Below are 18,781 nucleotides of genomic sequence, written 5' to 3'. Positions count from 1 at the left end.
ACTTGCTCTCAGAAGTTGTGGGTGCTTCATCACTGGAAGTTTTTAAGAAGAAACTGGACAGCCATTTGTCTGGAATGGTATAGGTTCTCCTGCTTGAGTAGGGGACTGGACTAGAAGACCTCCAAGGTCCCCTTCCAACTGTATTCTGATTGATTGATTGATTGAAAGATATCTTACCCAGGTCTACATCGAACTGTTTTCAAGATTCACACACTCACATGCTATCTTTCACACTCTGCACACATCCTTCAGGAATGTTGATTGCAAGTCCTTCACCCCCAGTCAGCATATTCATCAGGAAATCTGACTCGGGATGATGGGAGTGATATTCCAATATATTCTGAGTGGAGCCAAATCTTTGTGGGTGCTATTTGGAAGATCTTGAATGATCCAGAAAAGTTGTCTCCAACACTCTTGTTCTTCTTCTCTTCAAACAAGGATCAAATTAACCAAGGTTCGGTCCATGATTGGGGCACCCAAAGTCCCAAAGAAGACCAGCAGAGCTCATCTATGAGAACCGACTAGCAGTTAGGAAACGTGATGAAAACTCCTTAATTGCACAACACCTGGACAGACTTCATCATAGTTTCAGTTGGAAACTCTGAGCACCTTAGACAAGCCAAATCCAGGAACGCTAGAGAATTCCTGGAAGCCTGGAGCTCAGACAAAGCAGCTGTCAACAGGCACACAGAGATAAATAACCTGTACATACCACTGAAAAGAAACAATCAAAAAGTCAGAAAGAAAACAAAAGGACCAAAATACCTCCTCACCAGCAACCAACACAAAGATAAGGAGATTAACGGCATGAACTCTAGACCAACAACCAAGCTGTAAACAACGTTGCAATCAAGGAACTACCAACTCAGACAAACAATCAAACAGTAAACAGCCTATTCAAGGAACTAGCAAGCAGAAACCCACACCGACAGAGCAAGCTTTTGTGTATAAACAGAGAACAAACTCCACTCCCTTCTAGTGCTGATGATGTTACCTAATTGGGTAATGAAACATCTGCAAGAAAATAGCCAAGCTAAAAGAACACCCAGGGCTTCATAGAAAGAGAAACCCAGATAAGCAGGGATAACGCCAGACAAATAATCAAGCAAAAACCAGTGCCCTAATCAAGGAACTAGCAAGAAAAAAAAAAAACCAGACTCCCACCAACACTTCTGGGGCAAGCAACTATATATAAAATGGGAGAAAACTCCACTCCTTTCTAGCACTGATGATATCACCAAGTTGGGTCACAAAACGTCTGCAACAAAACAACTAGGCTCAGAGACTCCACGGCCCCAAATTTGCCAGCCTGGTATAGTTGAAACCCCCAAGCTAAATTAGTCTTGGATCCATTGCCCGTTTGGGTCTGATAATTCATACCTGACTAAGAACAAGATCCCCCCCCCCTTTTACTCAACCCAATGGAAACAGTCACGTTTTGAGACCCTCCAGTTTTCCCAATCCCTGCTAGGCCGTCACACCTTTTTCGTGTGCCCCACTATGGTTTGCACCCACCTGTGTGTAGAGCGACAGGCCCACCGAGCCGTGGCATGAAACTGAAGCCTGGGATGGGTGGACAGAAGGCTCAGATCAGCCTTGGCAAGCTGCTTTTTCTGCAGAGGGGAGGGGGAGAGAAATAGGGGAGGGGGGGTCAGAAAGAAGAGAAATGATTAAAAGGTGGCAGGGCCAGTCTGTCGGAGGAGGGCAGGGGTGGTGGTGATGGGGTGGGTAGGGGGATCTACCGAGCGGACCCTCCCAGGCAGAGAACGAAGTAGATTGGAAGGAGCCCGGGTGCTGTTTCAGCCTCGGAGGAGAGAGAGATCCACAGCTCAGGTTACTCACTGGATAAATATAGAGCTTTATCTGACCTCCCGGGATGGCGGGGGCAATGCTCACATTCCAGCATTAAAGGGGCAGGAGGGGAGGATCCCGCCCAGCATGCCGAGCCGGGTGGATCCCCTATCCAGATGGAGAGTGGAAAGGGGAAGAAATTGGAGATCTGGGGAAAAAAAGGGGGTGGGTAGGTGGGAATAGGGGGGTACCTCAGATAGGAAATTAAGGCAGGCACTGCCATTTTTCTAATAATGCAGTGGTTCTCAACTTAGGCAGCTTGAAGCTGTATGGACTTCAATTCCCAGAATTCAGCTATGCTGGCTGGGGAATTCTGGGAGTTGAAGTCCATACAGCTTCAAGGTGTGTGGGTTGAGAAACCCTGCTTAATCCATAATGACTAGAAACCTGGAGGTTAAAAAGAAAGAAAGAAAGCTGGCATTTATAGTACGTGGCACCCCCCCTCCCCAAATCCATGGTAAATTTTTATTTCCTCTGGGGTGCACTAAAAAAAGGAGCAACGTGAAATCACAATGGCAATTATCTCTGCAATCTCCAACTGCTGTGTTCACATTGCGAGAATGAGGAAACGGGACAAGCAAGAATTGCACCACCTGGATTAAGCTGCGTTACCGTTTGGATAAGATCTCTCGGCCTCGGTGTGCCATTTATGAAATGGGTACTCAAGAAGCAGCCGTGTTTTGCAAAGTGATTAAAAAAAAATGGGAGAAGGAAGCAGCCTGGGCTGTCCTGAACACCGGTAGGAATAAGGAAACAAAAAAACCCTCCTCCCAGAATCGCTGCTGATTGCAAATTCTGTCCCTTTCTTTGTTTCTTCTCAGCAGGTAAAGGAACCAGGGATTTAAAAAAAGCCTTAACTTGTCCCCAGTTCAAAAAGGAGAAGCAGATTTAGCCTTTCTCCTGCTTGAGCAGGGGGCTGGACTAGATGATCTCCAAGGTCCATTCCAGATTCTATTCTATTCTATTCTATTCTATTCTATTCTATTCTATTCTATTCTATTCTATCCCATCCCATCCCACATCCCATTCTTTCTATCTCTTTATTCTATATTCTATTCTATTCTATTCTATTCTATTCTATTCTATTCTATTCTATTCTATTCTATCCCATCCCATCCCATCCCATCCCACATCCCATTCTTTCTATCTCTTTATTCTCTATCCTATCCTATCCTATCCTATCCTATCCTATCCTATCCTATCCTATCCTATCCTATTCTATTCTATTCTATTCTATTCTATTCTATTCTATTCCATTCTATTCTAACTTATGTTGTGTCCAGGAGAACTGGGTTATAACTTTTAACTTGCGGTGTCCCCAATCGAGGAGGGAGAACCAGGTGTAGCTTTGGTGTTAAACACACACACACACCAAGAGCTGTGGTGGCGCAGTGATTAGAATGCAGCATTGCAGGCTAATTCTGCCCACTGCCAGCAGTTCGATCCTGACCGGCTCAAGGTTGACTTAGCCTTCCATCATTCCGAGGTTGGTAAAATGAGGACTCAGATTGTTGGAGGGAGCAATAGGCTGACTCTGTAAACCACATAGAGAGGGCTGTAAAGCACTGTGAAGTGGGATATAAGTCTACGTGCTATTGCTATTTGCAGTGTCCCCACTTCAGAAAGGAGAACCAGGTTTACCGCTTAATTTGTGGTGTGCCCAGTCTGGGAAGGGGGACTAGATTTGTCCTTTTACCTGTGTTCAGGAAGGAGAACCAGGTGTAGCCTTTTTGTGGCGTCCCCAGTTCAGAAGGGACAACCAGTTTAAGCTAACCTGAACCAAGGAATTTAAAAACTGGCTGGAACCACGTGAAAAAAACAAACAAAAGGGGGAATATAATTCATTTCAGTTTAATTCTCTTCTATTCAGTTAACTACAGCTGATGAATCCCAGATACTTTAAAAAAAATGTGCCGGTCACTTCAAAACTTACCACTGAGTACCTGGAAGGGGGGGGGGGGTTAAGCCCATCAGTGTTGCTCCCTAGTTTTTACCACTTGGGTGCATTTCCAGAAGGGGTGCAAGTCCCCCTCCTGCCTTCCCCCCAGATATTTCCCGGGACAGATCTCTAAATATGCCCCACAAACACAAGATCACAGAATCGTGTGTGTCACTCAGGGCTGACTGGCTGCGATGACCAAGCCTTGGGCTTCTCTGCTCCAGGCCACAATCCTGAGGTGGTGACTCAGCCCAGAATGATGGCTTGGGGCTTGGGGCAAAATGAGATCATCTTTTCCAGTTGCCTGCCCCCACCCCCCTCTGACACAGCAGCCCCTCCTTATATACAACAGGAGAGGAACACAAAGTCTGTCCCGAAGGAAGAGTTGCCAAACACCTCCTCTGTTTGAAAGGGACCCCAACCTAGTTTATGTCAACTGGGAATTTATGCCTCTCTCTGGGCATACATGTCTGTCTGTGGGTGGGTGTGCATGCACACACACATGTACGCAAAGACTGCATTCACAGAACACAAGTATTTATCTCAACTGGGAATTTATGTCTCTTTGCATCTCTCTCTCTCTCTCTTTGTGTTTGTGTAAAAAACATTTTCTACTCTATTTGGTCTCTAAGGACTGTTCCCAACAACAGGAGCCTCAAGAAACCTGACTCAGAGGCTGTAATCACCGGACACACTCACTGCACCATCTCCAGCCGTTGGACAAACTAAGTGTGTTGTGGGAATGCACAGCCAACTTCTACCTAAACCTAAAATAATTTGACTTTCAGTTTGTGCTGAAGCACTCGGGCCCCTGGGTCCCAGGTCGGAGCCTGGGGTCAAAGGAAGAAGCCTGGAATATAGGACCACAGGGCTCCTGAGCAGGTGCAGAGGGCACTGCAAAAACCCAGGTATCTGAACGGCCCAAAGCCCTGCCTGCTCCCCCCCTTGGCTAACCCTGGTCCCACATCTGGTTCCTTCTATCTAGAGACCCTGGAGCCCATCTCTTCCCCTGGCCTCATACAGACTCCAGAAAGAGGGTGTCTTCTAGAACCGGAGCTTCTCCTTGACCCAACAAAGTTTCCCTTGGCAGCTTCCTAAAAACTTGGCCCAACAATCCCCCCACCCACCCACACATACACACCACAACCATCATCATTGCCAGTCCCCCTCTCTGCCCCCCTCCGCACCAGGTTTCCCAGCCAGCAATGCCAGGACTACAACTCCCATCACCCCCACCCCCAGATGGGCTTTGGCTGCGGGCCAGATCGCCCACTCTCACCCTTTTGGGCTTCTCCCCCCCCCCCGGCCCGGCCCGGCCCGGCCCCTCCGCGTCCTCCTTGCTTGGCGAGACCGAACCCACCCGGGGCGATGCGCGCGGGGCTCCCACGCCGCTCCAGGGCGGGGCGGGGGAGGCGCGACGGTTTAGGGAGGGGGCGAAGCCGAGGCACCACCAGCCTCCGGGTCCTCCCCCCCCCCGGGCACCTCCGAGCCGCACTCAGCCTCCTCCCTGCGGACCTCCGCGGCCCGGGGCGCCCCTGCCCGGGGCGAAGCAGAGCGCCCGGCAGCTGCCCGGCTCCGGGGCGGGGAAGGGACGCGCCCCGCACTCACCTGGCCGTCTCCGGGGGGGACGAGCCGAACCCGGCCGGCTCCATGGAGCCCCTAGTCCGCCGCCGCCGCCTGATGTCACAATCCGGCCGCGGGTGACGCAGCGCCGGTGGTCCGCGGGCGGCCGACAAAGCCGGAGCGGAGCCCTCGGGAAAGCCAGCCGCGCTCTGCACGCGCCCAGAGGGCTCGTCGGGAGGATCACCTGGTGGTGCACCGTCCACTATCGATCTGGGAGACCCCGGTCCGGGTCAGACCCCCCCCTCCACCCTTTCCATCTTGGTCGGCAGCCCCAGCCGAAAGGAGCCGGTGGTGGGGAAGGGGGTCTAGCGCAGCTCCTGGGCGCTGCCGGCTGAGCGGGGTCCAGCGGGGACCTTGGGGGGGGGCTGCTGCTGGAAAAACAAGTTGGGGGGCTAGTTTGGAGCCCGGCCTGCTGATACTGCCTGGCTGGCTGGAGGGACGGTGGGACGGCCGCAGCTGCCCCTCTGACCCCGGATTGTGGCAGGGTCCCGATGTGGGTGAGGCTGGGGTCGTCAGGTGGAACCTCCCCACGGAATGACGGTCAGAATCGGAGTTCTGAAAGTTTTTCCAAAAAAAGAAAAAGCCGCTTCTCTTCTTTGGGCCTCTATTTAAAAATAAAACCCGGCATGTTGGAAAGTGCAGAAGTCCTGATGATATTACCTAGCTGGGTCGCGAAATGTCTGAAAGAAGACAGCCAAGCTCAGAGCCGCAGCAGGAAGGCCACAGAGGTTCCTTTCCTTGGTGCTGTGGATCTGGGACTGTTATTGTGATTTTAGGCTTGCTTGTTGGGTGATGGTGACCCTGTTTTTACTCCTTGTATGGGCACTGCACTAGCTGTGTGTGATGGCAGAAGCCAACACATGAAATATTTGCAAATGGGCACGAAGGCTGTACTCTACCAAGACATCAACAATGTTGAATTCCCCCCCCCCAATTTGCTGCAAATTATATTGTAATTAAGAACTACACTTGAAGTTGCTCTTTTCCTTCTCCCTTCCCCTCTACTTTTCCTTTGATGAGCTGTCTTTAGACAGAAGCCCAACACCCACTGTTTTATTGGTAGCAAACCTGTGATACTCCAAGCAACATTTCGCTAGAGAATAGTGTAAACAAATTCTTAAACCGGTTAAGAAGCTCCTTTCTTTAATTAGCTGCAGTCAGCAACAGCCTGCCAAATAAATCATCCCTCAAAGAAAAGAAAAAAAGACACAAGCAAAGGAATTCTACAATCTAAGGATTTATTTGTGCGGATTGGGGGGCTTTTTCGCCCCTTGGTTGTCTTTGACAAGAAGCTGTGGAAAACACTCTACAAATGTTCACGGAAGGAGACTAGGGTGAAGCAGGAGGAATGGGCAGTCTAATTTGTGAACTGCTGAATTTGCAGGAAAATCAAGAGCGAGAGAGGAAACCAGGGATTAGCAATACTCGAGCAATAAAATCCTGAAGATGGAAGGAAGCAAAAGCGGTTGGCTTGGATGGAAAAGCAAAAGCCGGGAGGGGAAGGGCTGGAGAAAGAGGCAGGGCAATCCAAAAACAGCCGGAGTCACTGGTGTGAGTTGGGCAGCTTTACAGATCAAATCAAAATATCCTACAGAGCATCCATTTTGGCCTCTTTGATCTGATGCCCACCTGGGCACCCTCCATCCATTCGCTTAAGCTCTGCCTGCAATTTTAACCTCACCAAGCAATCAGGAGTCCTTCTGTGGCTGGGAATAAAACTTGCGATGAATATTTCCATCTGATTTAATTTTGTATCTTGCTTTGTTTACCCTGCCTGGTAAGAATAGGTTTTTCCTTCCTTCCTTCCTTCCTTCCTTCCTTCCTTCCTTCCTTCCTTCCTTCCTCCCTCCCTCCCTCCCTCCTTTCCCTTTCTTTCTTTCTTTCTTTCTTTTTTCTTTCTTTCTTTCTTTCTCTTTTTCTTTGAAAAAAAATCAGTAACATACATTGGCTTAAAGCAAATTATTTTTATCTTCAATTGCAAGGGACCCCAAGTTCCGCAAACTTTTTTAAAAAGTTATCTTTGCTGTATAAAAGTTTGGCCTTAACAATCTGATACTTAGTTCTGGGAAGCCTGCAAAGGAAGGTATTTCAAAATTTTAAATATTAAACCTCCATTTTTATCAGCAGACTGGTTGCTAAAATTTGTGCCAGTCATTTCCTGTTTTAACAGTATACAACCCCCAACTTCAATTATCTGATCGTTTTGGTTCTCCCCCTCCCCGCACCTGAATGTAACCCTCCGCTGCTTGAAGGCAATTGGTGCTTTTTCACGAACCTTCAGAAATCTTATCCTCTAATAATGCTTCCGGCTCCACCAGTTTGAAGGAAGGAGAAAAAAAAAATGCAGAAAAGTTGCTACACCCAGCATCATGTAAGATAATGCAAATAAAGACAGAATGGGTGTTACTGAAGGGAAGAGCCCCAATTTGCAAGCCCAGCTCTTAATTTCTGGAGAACATTTTAACCTCGCATCACTCATTGCTTGCAAGCCTTCTGCATTCCACCTTTCCAGATCCTCACAACTAAAAATGGCTTTAATCCACAGAGAAACATATATATATATATATATATATATGTTATTCTTCCACATGCAAAGAAACAGATCAGGTTATACTTCCCTATGCTTTGATTTGATCACAATTAGTTTTGACTTTTTAAGCCCAATTTTTCATCCCTCTGATATACATTCTTATTCAGAAGTTAACCTTACGTTTCTTCGTACCATAGACTAAGATAGGTCTCCTGTGGTGCATATGATGTGTAATTGAGTCTTGTTTTTCTGGCATTAAACTTGTAATTTAGGGCCCCAAACTTCCTGGTAATGTGGCATTCTTGCTGCATTTGAGCATGTTTACCTGCTTTTCGTGAGATGGGTGGCCATATAAATGTGATGAATAAAAACATGCTGGGTTACCTTACTGGAGCTAACAAAATCACTATCTTTGTTATAATTGTGGGACACAAAGGGTCGGGTGTCTAAGAATGCACCAGGAGCTGTTGGTTGACCTTGACTCACACAATCCTCTCGCAAATTCTTGGAGAGCAGCCAATCTCTTCAGCCCCCTCCACCTTGGGGACCAGAAATGCAAGCCAAAGGAAAACAACGGAAATTATGCTTTGTCAGACAGTCATTAGCTACCAGTTCCTGCCTTGCCAGCATCTGGCTGTAGAAAATCAAATAAACAAACAGAAATAAATCTGAGAAGGCACTGATTTTCTTGCGAGTGGGGGAGAGGTGACCCCTTTTATGTCCTCTGCAAGCCATGTGATCGTTTTGGTCACATGAAAAGAATAACGGAGTAACAGAGTTGGAAGGGACCTTAGAGGTCTTCTAGTCCAACCCCCTGCTCAAGCAGGAAACCCTGTAACATTTGACAAATGGTTGTCCAAAGATGCACAGACTTTCCTTCCAGCCATAAACAGCTCTTCCCAAAAGGCCAGATTGAGCCAGGCAAACTAAGACGATCGAACCGGAGTATTCTTTTCAAAAAAACAAGGATCAATTATTTTTTCTCTTTTGTAATCCGGTAGCTACCTCTTTGACCACATCCTGGCCAATAGGAGGCTTCTGCCATCCAGGTGGGCCCTGCGTAGCCACCCAAAACTGGGTTGCACTGTTTACTGCCAAGCTCAGCAGCACAATTTTAACCTCTGTTTGGAAAACGTAGCGTGCATTTAAGATATAATTTAAGAAAAGGAGCGATCCTTGGTTCCTTCTTTGACGCAGCCCGAGACAAAGTTCTCCAACTCCTGCTATGGTTCAGCTCTGCAGCCCACCCCCCAAGAAACCCCTTGGGCCCCATAAATGGAACCCTCTTCCCATCCTCTCCCTGCCCCGGGGGTCCTTTTGCCCAAAATGAAAAGAAGAAATGGAAGCTATAGTATCCCAAACCTCCTAGCAGTCTGAGTTTTTCTTTTGTGTCTCCTACCCGGCAGTTCTTGGAAGACCAGAGAGAAAAGGAACCCAGAAGAGGAAAGTGGAAAAGGCAACAACACCCCCCCATGGTCCCCACTCTGCTTTTGGGAGGGGGGATTGAAGAGGGTCGAGTGAGGAAGCGGGATGGCGAAAGCAGAGGGAGGGAGGGAGGGAAGGAAAGCAAGGCAAGGGGATGGACTATGTGGTCATGCTCCCATTTCCCCACCCCTGCAATGCATTGCTTGCACATTACGGCATGATGAGTTTGGGTCTAAGCGCAAATCAGTCACTCCCAGCAGCTATATGGTTAAAGAGAGAGAGAGAGAGAGAGAAAGAGAAGATTAAGAGAAAACCGTTCTGCCTTTCAGCTCAAATCCATGGTCCACACCGGCCTCCTTTTTCCAAAACCTACAGGAAGAGGCCCATGTTCCCTGGATGGGTTTAGACTTGTGTGACAGGCTGTCCTTCCTTCCTTCCTTCCTTCCTTCCTTCCTTCCTTCCTTCCTTCCTTCCTTCCTTCCTTCCTCCCTTCCTTCCCCCCCCAACCTCCCGGTGCCCCTCTCCCCCCTCGCTGGTTTTCTTCTCCCTTCAAAGCGACACAAAATCCACAGCTTGCAGCAATGGGAGCGACAGGAGGAGCAGGAGGAGCCAGGAGGTGTTCTGGATGAAGACGCTGATCCCGGCGCATCTCGCCAACTGGGCTGTAAGGGGAAAGAACAGAACAGAGTCACAGAGTTGGAAGGGACCTTGGAGGTCCTGTAGTCCAACCCCCTGCTCAAGCAGGAGACCCCACACCATTCCAGACAAAGGGCCTCCACTCTCTTCTTGAAAACCTCCCATGATGGAGCACCCACAACGTCTGAGGAAAGCCATTCTACTAAGTCAGTGGTTCTCAACTTTTTTAATGCCGCGACCCCCAACCGGTCATAAGTCGAGGACTAAACCGGTCGTAAGTCGAGGACTACCCAACCGGTCGTAAGTCGAGGACTTTCCCTGCCCGGGAGCGCCACGCATGCGTGGTTCCGCCCCCTGCACCGGCCGAGGCGTAGCTGGCAAGCGGCAGAGACGGAGCAGGCCGACCACCAGCTGGCCCAGCCCAAGGGAGGTAAGGCACCCGCCGGAAAAGGGGAAAAAAATGGCGGACAGCCTTGCTTGGCGACCCCCATGAAATGGTCGATCGACCCCAAATGGGGTCGCGACCCATAGGTTGAGAACCGCTGTACTAAGTGGTTTAGGATGGCTGCAAAAAATGTCAAAAAAGTCAGTTCAGCCACGTGAAGATCTTCTTAATGACCGGCAGAACTTAATTCCTGGCTCAATTATGATAGTAAGACAAGGACTACCTACAGGTAACATTATTAGTGCAACAAGTGTGGGGTTTGCTCCCTGTTTATATACAGTAGATTGCCCCGTCCATATTGGTGGGATTGTGGTTTTTTTCCTTGGCAATTGTCTGGTCTTTCTACCTAGATTACCCAACCGAGAAGAATCCTTTTCCTCCTAGGTCACCTATCCCAGCGTCCACTCTTTCTGCCAGATGTTTCTCCTACTATCCGACTCAACCTTCCTGTAACTTCCATCCACCTTCTGCCCTCTAGAAGGATAGAGCCTATCCTGGCCCTACATGCTTGGGGTTCTCTTCCCTCTTCTCTAAGAGAAGCAGTGGCAGAACTTGAGAGTGGAGTCAAAAGAGGGATCAGCCTAGAATCTCTACGTAGGCACAAGGGAACAAGGTCCAACCTCCCTCAATTCATTCTTATCAAACTCCAAGCATGTGCTTCCCCTTAGTTGAGAAGACTCCTGTGCACAGGCTGTTTAGCAATAAACCAGTTTCGTTGGACCTTCAGCCGGTGGACCTGGTTTTTTTTACATCCCCCCGACATCTGCTCACCTTTGACCACAGAGATGTTCTTGGACTGCATGTCTTCATAATCATTGGTGATCTTCAACTTGCAGGTGTAGACTCCCTCATCGCTGGTTGTGAAGCCATTGAGGTACAGGCACACAAGGTCGTTGCTGGTAATGATGTTGGTCCGAAGCTTGTAGGGAGCGCTGGCTACATTGGAGTTGCCGGCCACCACTATTCCATCACCGGTGCCCTTGGACAGGCGGAATTCATAGGATAGAGGATTGGTAGTTTTCCGTTCATAGGCACAGTCTATCCGCAGGGTTTGATCGCTCAAACAAGCCGTTAGTCTTTTGATCCGTTGGCCATGGCTGACTTGGAGCACTAAGGAAGGGAATAACAGAAAAACAGAGTTGGAAGGGATCTTGGAGGACTTCTAGTCCAACCCCCTACTCAGGCAGGAAACCCTATACCGATACCATCTCAGACAAATGGTTGTCCAGTCTCTTCTTCAAAACTTCCAGTGTTGGAGCATCCATAATTTCTGGAAGCAAGTTGTTCCACTGACTAATTGTAGTTCTAACTGTCAGGAAATTTATCCTTAGTTCTAAGTTGGTTCTCAACTTCATTAGTTTCCATCCATTGCTTCTTGTCCTGCCCTCAGGTGCTCTGGAGAATAGGTTTTTCTTTGTGGCAGCCCCTTAGATATTAGAACACTTGCTATCATGTTATCCCTAGTCCTTCTCTTCATTAATCTAGTCAGAGATAATGTCATCACCTTGGATTGAGTGAGTGATAGGGTGACTGCAGTATTGAATCCAACCATTGGATTTAACCCTTTAACTAGATTCAAGGGTCAAAACAACTTTAACCCAAGTATCATCCAACATCTGGCTAGTATTGAAATAGCAACAGAAAAGAATATTTGTAGCTCAGGGTTGAACTGTGGGGTCCTTGGTGCTCTCTGAGTCTGCTTGTTTTCTTGTAGACGTTTCATGACCCAACTAGGTAATGCCATCAGTACTGGAATGAAGTGGGATGTGTAGAGAGGAGGAGGAGGAGGAGGAGGAGGAGGAGGAGGGGAGGAGGACTATGGGGTCCTTGGTGCTCTCTGAGCTTGATTGTTTTCTTGCAGATGTGTCATGACCCAACTAGGTAACATCATCAGTACTGGAAGGAAGTGGGGCATGCAGAGAGGAGGAGGAGGAGGACTGTGGGGTCCTTGGTGCTCTCTGAGTCTGCTTGTTTTCTTGCAGACATTTCATGACCCAACTAGGTAACACCATCAGCAATGAAGATGTTACCTAGTTGGGTCATGACACAACTGTAAGAAAACAATCAAGCTCAGAGAACACCAAGGACCCCAAAGTACCTAAGTGTTAAAACCTCTTTTAAGAATTGGTCCAAAGAAATCAGAGGCAATTAAATGAGGCCATGTGTTAAAACAAATCCCCAGCTTCCATTAAAAATAATTACCTACTCATCCCAATGACAAATTGAAGACTTTAACAAATGAAGAGTGGTTTCCTTATTACTCTCAGAGGGGAAAGGAACATCTGTACACATTCACACATACTCATATCCCCTAAAAAGAGGGCATAACACATCTTTCTCTTCTCCAGAGAGCCAAATCATGTGCAGATCAGAACCCCTTCACTGACTGGAGGGAGATATCCCAACAATCTTACTTTCTATGCAAATAGAAAATCCAGAGGTTTGGTTTTTTGTTTTTAAGGTCAGCTCTACATCAGGCTCAATTCCTAGCAGAATCCAGACGTAGAGCATGAAAGGCTCAAAAAAAAAATTAAGAATACACAAGTAAAAAAGGGGAATATTAGACAATACAGAGAAAGAGGCTCTGTAGCGTTTCTCAACCTTGGCAACTTGAATAGGCCTGGACTTCAACTCCCAGAATTCCCCAGCCAGCGCATGCTGGCTGGGGAATTCTGGGAGTTGAAGTCCAGGCCTCTCATATTGCCCAGGTTGAGGAACACTGTCATAAACACATCGTGGTAAAAATGACAGGTAGCGAAGCGTAATTATGGGGGGATGAGTAGGAGGAGATGTTGCTGTTTTTCTTTTTCCCTAAAGGTGTTGAGAAAAAGCTGCTGCCCCAGAATTGAACAGACAAACTTTCCTTCACTAAATCTTTATTCCACGCAGGGGAGAGATTTTTGTCAAAAAGGAAGGAAGCGCTCGGCGTATTTTCTTTCTACTTTCAGGGTGGATGGAAAGTGTGAACAAAGCGGTGTCTTCAACACAATCCCCACTGAAGCTCCATATGGGTAGTCCCTGATTTACACTTTGTGACTGTTTGAAGTCACCGCGGCACTGGAAAAAAGTGGCTTAGGGCCATTTCCCACGTTTACGACCGCTGCAGTGTTCCCCACGGTCACGCAATCAAAATTTGGATGCTTGGCAACCGACTCGTACTTATGACGGTTGCCGTATCCCAGGGGTGTGTGTCAGGCAATCACGAGCAAAGTCAATGGGGAAGCCAGATTCACTTAATGACCAGGTTGCTAACATTAACAGCTGCAGCGATTCACTTAACTGGGGCAAGAAAGGTGGTAAAATGAGGGCAAAACTCACTTAAAATCTATCTCGCTTAACAACAGAAATGTCTGGCCCAATTGCCGTCGTAAGTCGAGGACCAGGTTCTCAAAACAGAGATGGAAGTGAGTGACGGTGGCTAGAAAAGGTCATTTTCGGGAAATGGATGCGCTTAGTCCAGACAGTTGCCTCCTGGGGCCACCAGGTGGCGGCACCTGGCAGTGTCTCCTTTTACCTGCCAAAAGCAGAGCGAGGCTGATGGTTGATCTCAGCATCTTCCTGGGTGGGTGAGTTGTGGGGTGGGGGCGCCTGGCACACGGCAGCGTCTGTGGAGCGAAATCTAGGAACAGAAGCAGCAGATAGTTAAGGAGACAGAGGTGCCAAGGGACTAGCAAAGCTGGCAATGCCACCTTGCCAAAAGCAGATTTTTTTAAAAAATAAATGGTCAAAGCAGCTTCTCGGCCATGACTGGATGGCATCACCCACCAGAAGAGGCTCTTTGCTAGCAAAGGATTCCCGTCCTCTTATCTCGGGCTTCTAAAATTCTCCTTTCTGCAGGTTTTTGTCAGCGCCGGGCATCGTGCCAGCCAGCCACCCACCCGTGGGAGAGAAAAGAAAGATGACTCACAAGCCAGATTCTGAAGTCGCAGAAGAATTTTATGATCTCCTGCAGTTAAAAAAAACAAAAAACAGATCAGACCCAGCAACGAATTCTAGGAATTGGGGAGCTGGGAGAGGATGCCCGTCAGCTCCTTCGCTAGCCTGAATGGGCAATTACCCAATTGGCAGGGAGAAAAAGGGAGGCAAAAGGGAGACTGCAGAGAAGGAGAAGGCTGGAAACAGACTGCAGATCTTAGTAAATTTAGCTATTTAGGGAAGACTAAGGGCTTGTCTAGAAATTCTTTCCAGAGGAAAACTCCTTAAATTCTCCTGTAATTTGTGGTTAACGGGCAGTGAAAAAGCCGAGGGTCTGATGCGGTGCAGCTGCCTCCCAATTCCGGGGCTGGTCTTTCTCAGGAGCAGCAGAGGCTGCGATCCAGGGGTCTGGCTGGGGTGGGGAAGGGGGCACAGGGTGCGCCCCTCCCACGCCCGCCCTATCGGGGGAGCGGGCGGCGGGAAGGACGGCCTTGGGCGAGAGAGCTTGTCCTGCGGATCCAAGGTCGCCCTTCTCCTCCTCGTCTCCCACAGAGGTGGGTCGGAGGGTCCCCCATGCGGAGTTCCTCCTTCCCGCCCCCCCCCCCCGTCTCGCGCCCATCTAGGCCGGCCGTAAAGGGGACACTGCAGCCCGCCTGCTCCCTCGGTCAAAGAAGCCCCGTCGGCGCAGCGCAACGCGGCGGGTCCTGCGGCACTCCCGGGCCGAGCACGTGCGCGCTTTTTGCACAGCCCGGGCCCGCCAAGGCCAGCAAGAGACCGGCAGCCCTGCGCGCTGGCGCTGCGGCAATTGTCTGCTTTGCGCAAAGCCGCCTCTACGCCGCCGGGCCCGGTCGGGATCCGCCCTGCAGCCCCTCGCCCCACCTGGCCCCGCCGCTTTCCTCCCCCCCCCGGAGGGGCTCTGGCAGCCCCCTTCCCCGCCTGAGCGCCCGCCGTCTGCAGGGTCGCTCGCCTCCTGCAGCTCCATCACCCTGGACAGCTCCTGCCCGCCTCCTGGCCCGGCTCGCTTTCCGACGCTTTCCCATTCCAGCCTGGCGGGCTGGGACTGAAGGGGACCCTCCCGACGGAGGGATCTAAGGGGGGGGGGGGAAAGGGAGGCTGCGAAAGCCCCTGGGGGTGTGTGAGAAAAGAGCCGGGCCAGCCTCCTCCGCCCTGCTCGGCTCTTTGCACCTCTCCTCGCCCCTTCTCCAGCATCATCCTTCGCCCCGGCTGGCTTCCCGGACGCCCCCCGTTTGGGGGTGGCTGCCCCTCTCCTCGTCCGTAAGAGCGGACGTTGGTCGCCTGGGGATGATGGAGGCCGGAGTCTCTCCATCCCCTCCGGCCACTCCTGGGGGGCGCCGGGTTGGGGGTGCCTGCCCGGGATGGGCTGGACTGCGCCCTTGCTAGCCAGAGACGCCTCCGTCTGCGCCCCCGTCCCTTCATTGCGCCGCCGCCTCTGCTGATTCCCAGCCGGAGAAAGAGGAGCGGAGAAGCCGAAGCTGCCTGCCTGCTGCACCCCGAGGATCCGCTCCCCGCCCCGCAGCCGCGCGCCCCGTTACCTGCGGCCCGAGCCACGTCCGGGCGCCAGAACCGCTCTCCCCGTCTGGCGCAGGCTGGGGCGGCTGCACGAGGTGCCTCTGCGAAGGGGCGGGCTTCCCAACAGGCCCCGCCCCTTCGGACGACCCTCCCCGCCTCTGCGGTACCCAGGCGGAGAGCCTGCAGCAGCCCGAGGGTGGGGGTGAGGGTGGGGGTTCTGCGCGTGCGCAAAGGCAGAGTGTGTGTGTGCGCGGGGGTCTCGGGTAGCTCTGCAATGGCAGCTTGGAGGTTTGCGAGCTGATGCGAGTCGGGGAGGGGGTGTCTGTAAGATGCCCGCAGGGCTCCTTCTCAAGGCGTTTTGGGGGCAGTTGAGGGTCAGGGACTTCGTGTCACCAGGAGAGACCATTTTTCTTGGGGGAGGGGGAGGAAACGCCATTTCATTTTAATGTAAAATAATTTTAATGTAAATTAAAATTTCATCTTACTGTATGCTCATTTAAAGTGACAGTAAACCTATTCTATTCTGTTCTGTTTTGTTGTGTTCTGTTCTGTTCCGTTCCGTTCTGTTCTGTTCTGTTCCGTTCTGTTCCGTTCCGTTCCATTCCGTTCCATCCTGTCCCGTTCCATTCCATTCCATTCCATTCCGTTCCATTCTATCCCATCCCATCCCATCCCATCCCCTTCCCTTCCCTTCTCTTCTCTTCCGTCCCGTCCCGTCCCCTTCCCTTCCCTTCTCTTCTCTTCTCTTCTCTTCTCTTCTCTTCTCTTCTCTTCTCTTCTCTTCTCTTCTCTTCTCTTCCGTTCCGTTCCGTTCCGTCCTGTCCTGTCCCGTCCCGTCCCGTCCCGTTCCGTTCTATCCCATCCCATTCCATTCCATTCCATTCCGTTCCATTCTATCCCATCCCATCCTACCCCATCCCATTCCATTCCATTCCATTCCGTTCCATTCTATCCCATCCCATCCCATCCCCTTCCCTTCTCTTCTCTTCTCTTCTCTTCTCTTCTCTTCTCTTCTCTTCCGTTCCGTCCCGTCCCGTCCCGTCCCGTCCCGTCCTGTCCCGTCCCATTCACTTCCCTTCCCTTCCCTTCCCTTCCCTTCTCTTCTCTTCTCTTCCGTTCCATTCCATCCTGTCCTGTCCCGTCCCGTCCCGTCCCGTTCCGTTCTATCCCATCCCATTCCATTCCATTCCATTCCGTTCCATTCTATCCCATCCCATCCCACCCCATCCCATTCCATTCCATTCCATTCCATTCCGTTCCATTCTATCCCATCCCATCCCATTCCCTTCCCTTCTCTTCTCTTCTCTTCTCTTCTCTTCCGTTCCGTCCCGTCCCGTCCCGTCCCATTCCCCTCCCTTCCCTTCCCTTCCCTTCCCTTCCCTTCTCTTCTCTTCTCTTCTCTTCTCTTCTCTTCTCTTCTCTTCTCTTCCGTCCCGTTCCGTCCCGTTCCGTCCCGTTCTGTTCTATCCCATCCCATCCCATTCCATTCCATTCCATTCCATTCCATTGTATTCTATTCTATTCTATTCTATTCTATTCTATTCTATTCTATTCCATTCCATTCCATTCCATTCCATTCCATTCCATCCCATCCCATCCCAACCCATCCCATCCCATCCCATCCCATCCCATTCCATTCCATTCTCTCTGACTGGGCATTTTCACACCTGCAGTAGCAGCCCTCCGGGAGCAGATTCTGGCCTCTTGCCAAGCAGGAATGACTTGGCAAGAGCAAGATTCCTGTCTAACCCTGCCCAGCCTGGCCTGTCAGTTGGGGTTGGGGAGGGGCCTGGTTGGGGGATTACTCCCGCCCTCTCTTGTGACAGAAAGACTGCAGATTTTGCAAAGAGAATTGGGGAAGGGATCGGGCTTATTAACTAAACTTGAATTATCTGGATGCAGCCATCCAACAGGTGGTGCCTTGAAGTAGGTCGGGTGTGGCCAACAGCATCAGACTCCAGGAAGGATGGGCTAAATGCTGGACTTCCTTGCGCTGAGAGGGGGCAACCTGGGTGCTGTAATCCCAGAGACCCTCAAGATCAGGGTTTCCCAACCTTGGCCACTTTAAGGCATGTGGACTTCAACTCCCAGAATTCCCCAGCCAGCAGAGTTGAAGTCATCTTAAGGTGACCAAAGTTGGGAAACCCTGCTCAAGGAAATCCATTCACCTGTTCTGAATCTGCATGGCCCGGCCCCTCCCACAAGGTGTATCCATCAACCCCAACCGGAAGTAGGCGAGGGCTGTCATGGTGCTCCTAGTTCAGGGGTGTCAAACTGCCGGCCCGCGGGCCAGTTTCATCATACTGAAGCCGCGCCCACCCCATTGCCAGCAATGGCAAAATCGGCCCGATACGTTGCGCGACGTCACGTGACATCGCGAGTTTGACATGTCTGTCCTAGTTGGATGGCCTTTGCCAAAAAGGAAAGCAGGAAATTGGATCCAGGCTGATCCAAGGGCTGATCCAAGGCCTCAGGGCCCAAGAACAGTTTCAAGGTGAGGAACAACATCTCCAGAAGAACCACACAACCCCTGGAGGTATGTGTGTGTGTGTGTGTGTGTGTGTTTGTGTGTGTGTGGAATTGGAGATCTGGAAGGAGAGATGAAGATGGTTGAAGCTTCGAGCTACAAGTAGTCCTTAACTTACGATGATAAATGAGCTCAAAATATCTGTTGTGAAGTGAGACAGTTGTTAAGTAAATTTTGCCCCATTTTATGGCCTTTCCTGCCACAGTTGTTAAGTGAAATCCCAACCCAGTTGTTAAGTGAATCTGACTTCCCCATTGACTTTGCTTGTCAGAAGGTCGTAAAAAGGGATCACGTGACACGGGATGCTGCAACCGTCATAAATAACGAACCAGTTGCCAAGCATCCGAATGTTGATCCTGT

The 18,781-nt window shown here is 50.3% G+C and overlaps 1 protein-coding gene across 1 annotated transcript; it reads right to left on the bottom strand.

The window, feature by feature from the left end:
• Nucleotides 1-9,917: 9,917 nt before the first annotated feature.
• On the bottom strand, nucleotides 9,918-18,142 carry THY1 (Thy-1 cell surface antigen). The gene is made up of 5 exons (XM_015813567.2): nucleotides 18,063-18,142; nucleotides 15,918-16,074; nucleotides 13,964-14,054; nucleotides 11,221-11,559; nucleotides 9,918-10,030 (listed from the first exon to the last, which is right to left on the bottom strand). The coding sequence occupies exons 1-5, from the start codon at nucleotides 18,140-18,142 to the stop codon at nucleotides 9,918-9,920; spliced, it is 780 nt and encodes a 259-aa protein (XP_015669053.2).
• Between the last annotated feature and the right edge of the window lie 639 nt (nucleotides 18,143-18,781).

The sequence above is a fragment of the Protobothrops mucrosquamatus genome, unplaced genomic scaffold (assembly GCF_001527695.2).
Source record: "Protobothrops mucrosquamatus isolate PMUCROS unplaced genomic scaffold, P.Mucros_1.0 scaffold169, whole genome shotgun sequence".
Classification (NCBI taxonomy): domain Eukaryota; kingdom Metazoa; phylum Chordata; class Lepidosauria; order Squamata; family Viperidae; genus Protobothrops; species Protobothrops mucrosquamatus.
The sequence above is the reverse complement of the archived record's forward strand: the minus strand, read 5'-3'. Positions and strand labels throughout refer to the sequence as shown.

Bases quoted from the DNA above. Each gene is read 5' to 3' on its own strand.
- THY1 (XM_015813567.2), bottom strand. From the start codon at position 18,142: ATGACAGCCCTCGCCTACTTCCGGTTGGGGTTGATGGATACACCTTGT. The intron at 16,075-18,062 runs GTGAATGGATTT...GGGCTGCTGCAG, and splicing joins GCCATGCAGATTCAGAACAG to GCTCTCCGCCTGGGTACCGC. The intron at 14,055-15,917 runs GTAACGGGGCGC...TTCGCTCCACAG, and splicing joins GGACGTGGCTCGGGCCGCAG to ACGCTGCCGTGTGCCAGGCG.